This window comes from Apis dorsata, unplaced genomic scaffold (genome assembly GCF_000469605.1).
Source record: "Apis dorsata unplaced genomic scaffold, Apis dorsata 1.3 scaffold_215, whole genome shotgun sequence".
Lineage (NCBI taxonomy): Eukaryota > Metazoa > Arthropoda > Insecta > Hymenoptera > Apidae > Apis > Apis dorsata.
In genome coordinates this window covers 298,295-302,448 of record NW_006263498.1, presented here as the reverse complement: position 1 = coordinate 302,448, position 4,154 = coordinate 298,295, and the positions used below count along the sequence as shown (strand labels likewise).

The following is a 4,154-nucleotide window of genomic DNA, read 5'->3' as shown; positions in this document are numbered from 1 at the left end:
AATTAGTTATTATAATTATTTGAAATATGTATTTTATTGTTATTTGATAAATACAAACTGGATGGCTTCATCGTGCATGATTACGCAATTCTTAATTTGCTCGTACGTATAATTATTTAAAATAGTTCCATTAAACGATTTTGCATTCCTTATTACTTTTTGCACTTGGTACCTATATATTTATGATGAAAAATGTTTATAAAAAAAGAAATAATTATAAGGAGAAATATAACATTATATACTTATATATGTTTTTTGTAGCATGATCATATTTACCCACAAACTGTAAATAATCCGCTGCAGTGATGAATTATGAGAATCAATAATGAATCTACGGCAACTGAGGTCACCACAACTATAATTGATCCCCAAGCAAGTTGCAAATATACATAGAAAAAGTAATCGTGATCGTTAAAAATCAAATAATTAACTTTGAGAAGTTGTTGTCGTGGTCGAGTTTCATTTAGCGGAAGAAATACGTCTAATATAGGAGAAATTAATGGAATCAATAAGAACAATACCAAAGCTATCAACAATGCACCTAAAAAGTATGTACTTAATAATTTACAAAATTTGAAAAATATTAATAAAAATAATGTTATTTAATAATTATGCTAGTTAAAAGCAAAATTGATCAAAACTCTAAATTTATAATCATTAATTAATTCATTAATTAATTCAATGTCAAACATATACCTACTTTTTTCAAAACAACTTATCAAAAATTAAATAATTAAACTTGACAAAATTTACGATCAATTTTGCTTCTGACACAATTGACAAAGAAATCTAAAAAATTATAATATACTGCGATATAAGTGTGCTGTTTTGTTTCCTCGTATAATAGTTTTATCGAGAATATGCAATTCATTATTTAATTTCAGCTTATTCCACTCATTTGTTACGAATTGAAATAATTTATCAAACTAGAAAATAATATATTTTTTTGAAAAAATATATTATTCTAAAAAAATTCTTTTGTATAATTAAAAAATTACTTACGTTTTCTCTATAGAAATATATATTTAATATTTTAACAGCACTAATGGTAGCTGCGATAAAATGTGGTAGACCCTCGATCACTGCATCCATATTCTTGTCACATAACGACGTATATAACTCTATTGACTAATGATTACAAATTTCAATTGTTTAACATTACCTTTATTTTATTATGTAGAATTCACTCGATTCACTTTCCTCATTTCTATAAAATGTTCAACGTGATTTCCTTACCGTTGGAACAATATTGCCTGAAATACTAATCACCACCACTGTTACTATAAAATTTCTGAACTCATTCTTTAAACGCGGATCTTGTCCCAAAAGTTGAAAATATTTCTCGACCATTTTATAGTAAGGAATGTCAAATATATCGGGACACTGTCTTCCGGTTTTCTGAAATACTAAATGTCTTAAATTTAAATTAATTTCACTATAATTCGTAATTGAGTTACTTTAAATATCAAAAATATAATTAATATGAAATTAATAATGTTATTTAAAACAATAATTATGAAATTAAAAAAAAAAACAAAAAATTATTTTGTTACATTCTGCTCTTGTTTTTCTTTTTCTTACTATTCATATTTCTAAGTTCATAACTTGAAACTAATCTAAAAGATTGAATGTTATTTTTTCTTAAGTCAATCTGACTTAAGACTGAATATAAATCTAAAATTATGTTTCGATAGTATTGTATCACGTATAATTGCAGAATAGCAATATCGATAATAACATATAACTATGTAAAATTGCAGAAATAACATATGACTGCAAATCAGTCAGTTATCAATTCATGTTATAGAATAATTTTTAAACTATGATATTGTCTACAGGCTTTGTATTGTAGAGACAAGAAAATAGCTTGATAATTGATGTCCGGCAGTTAACTTTGGAGAAAGAAGATCTATGATTATACTAAAATATTGATTACGCTTGCTGCAGTATGGAGTTTACTAAGCGTACAATAACAAAAGATTTTCCAATAATTTTCCACTTAAATTTGTCGAACGAATTCTTAAAAAGTAAATTTATTCGCAATATGTATTCGTTCTCGGTGTTTTCAATAACAATACCTATTGCCGATGATTCTCATTTCATTTCGAAAAAAATGTATATAAACTTTATTCTTTCAGATTAAAATTACTAATTATAATATATTTTTAGGATAATATTCAATCTCATAAAAATTCAATCATAATTCTGATAAAGTTTACATAAATTTAAAATTAATACATAATAATTAAATGAAAAATATTGTTTTATAATATATGTATGTGATAAAGTTTTTGAAATATATTAAATACATACATATTATTTGCAAATTCAGTAGAATGATCCAAAAGTATCTATTCAGGTAAGCTAAATAGAAATAAATAGAATTGATTAGTTAAACAAAATAAAAAATTCTGTATTGCTGTTCCAGGTCTATTTAAATTTTAATATAATAATAAACCGATAGCTGAAAAATCAAGAAATTGATTATGGAAATTTTTTTTTTCAAGTTCTATCCAAGTTATCATTAACAAAATTGTCTTTACTTGAACAGCTGTCGAACATAGTTAATCCTCAATCAGGTAACTACTTCTGTCATTTATAATATTGCAGAACTTCAAAATGGAACGAAATAATGTTAGTCATTAATAACTAAATGATAATGTATTTTATTATTTTTGCATACGAACCATATGGCTTCGTTATGCGTGATCACGCAATTCTTGGATTTTTTATAGCTAGTATAACTTGTCGAAATAACTTTGTCAATCGATAAATTTGATTTTAATGAAGTTTTCTTGATTTGATATTTATATTTAATTACAATAATTTAAAAAATTAAGAGCAACGCAAAATTTTATTGTAAAAATATATTCAAAATATACATTTAATAAAATGCAAAATATCCAAAGAAAAATATTGGTTATAGTATTTAAAATTGCAATATGTGGATACTAAATATAATTTTATAAAACTTTATGGATCAACATTTACTATATATTATATCATTTTGATTCGTTAAAATAAAAAAATTCTTTTTGTAATTCACTGAAGGTGGAATAATGCTATGAAATATTAGTCAATTATTTTAATAAGATCTGTAATATATCTATATCTTTTATACATTACAATATTATAACATTTTGTTCATTTGTCTTTTTGATAAAGCTTTTTTATACTATGTAATATTAATAATGTACATATTAATTATTTCTACTACTATTCGTATCCTCAGTTAATTTGGACAGAGAATATAATAGATTCAGTTGTATATTTTCTATAAACGTCGTAGAATTATTATTTCAACGACATTATCATCGTGAAATATGACATACACGTTTTAAAAGTCTTGAAATAGAATTAAATAATAATTAACAAAATATGTATTATTATCTTTGTAATATTTTTATCATATACTACATACTATTCCGAAGTTTTCGATATTCATATCATACAATCCACCTGCAGTTAATGCACATAATTTTTTACTTCTTATTTGCATCATATAAAACATTTTCTGAATTTCCAATGATGTTCCATACCACATAGAACCATATCTGTTTTAATATTAATCAAATATTAAATTCGAGTTACCAATTATTATAATTATTTATACTAAATACATACATAGCATTTGCAAAATTAGCACAATGATCCAAAAGTACTTGTCCAGGTAGACTGAGCAAAAACAAATGAAATTGATTAGCTCCAAAAAATACAGCACTTCTAATTGCTACATCCGGTCTATTTAAATTTATAACTGTCTGAAAAATAAAATAATTAATTAAATAAAATTTTCAACAGTTTGTATGTGTCATTATTCGGATAATTATATTTACTTGAACAGCTGTCGTACTCATGCCCAGCATATTTAATCCAACCTGAATTAAGTAACTATACTGACAGTTTTCATTCAAAATATTATAAAACCTCGAAGTGCAATAAAAAAAAGCAATTTAATGCAATAATTATTTGCTAGTATATCATATTATTGATATTAATTAATAAATACGCACTCTATAACTTCGTTATGCATGATTACACAAGTTCTAAATTTTTCATACGACGAATTCTCAGAAAACGCATCTTTAGAAATTAAATTCGAATTCATTGTTGCTTCTAAAACTTGAACTCTGTATTTGTCAAAAAATTGGCAA

At 24.1% G+C, this 4,154-nt stretch overlaps 2 protein-coding genes and 1 long non-coding RNA gene across 5 annotated transcripts in view; 1 reads left to right on the top strand and 2 right to left on the bottom strand.

The window, feature by feature from the left end:
* LOC102674214 overlaps positions 1-1,826 on the bottom strand; it is a 5,748-nt gene extending 3,922 nt beyond the window's left edge. Inside the window, exons 1-4 of the mRNA XM_031510168.1 lie at positions 1,582-1,826; positions 1,237-1,406; positions 1,003-1,128; positions 809-926 (exon numbers count right to left, since the gene is read on the bottom strand). Of these exons, the coding sequence (XP_031366028.1) occupies positions 809-926; positions 1,003-1,128; positions 1,237-1,406; positions 1,582-1,588 (421 nt within the window). The 5' untranslated portion in view covers positions 1,589-1,826. The remainder of the gene's footprint in view (positions 1-808; positions 927-1,002; positions 1,129-1,236; positions 1,407-1,581) is intronic.
* The window catches only part of LOC102674345, a 6,997-nt gene continuing 2,843 nt past the window's right edge, over positions 1-4,154 (top strand). Inside the window, exons 1-3 of one of the 3 annotated variants that reach the window (XR_004150391.1) lie at positions 1-102; positions 262-548; positions 1,853-2,176. This is a non-coding gene — a long non-coding RNA (uncharacterized LOC102674345). Of the gene's footprint in view, positions 103-261; positions 549-1,852; positions 2,177-4,154 lie in introns of those variants that run through there. The other 2 variants (XR_421707.2, XR_004150392.1) reach the window with 2 other exon arrangements.
* The window catches only part of LOC116185549 (odorant receptor 63a-like), a 1,139-nt gene continuing 75 nt past the window's right edge, over positions 3,091-4,154 (bottom strand). Inside the window, exons 1-5 of the mRNA XM_031510172.1 lie at positions 4,014-4,154; positions 3,837-3,927; positions 3,625-3,761; positions 3,422-3,554; positions 3,091-3,345 (exon numbers count right to left, since the gene is read on the bottom strand). The exon at positions 4,014-4,154 is cut by the window's right edge and continues 75 nt beyond it. Coding sequence (XP_031366032.1) covers positions 3,295-3,345; positions 3,422-3,554; positions 3,625-3,761; positions 3,837-3,927; positions 4,014-4,108 — 507 coding nt within the window. The 5' untranslated portion in view covers positions 4,109-4,154 and the 3' untranslated portion in view covers positions 3,091-3,294. The remainder of the gene's footprint in view (positions 3,346-3,421; positions 3,555-3,624; positions 3,762-3,836; positions 3,928-4,013) is intronic.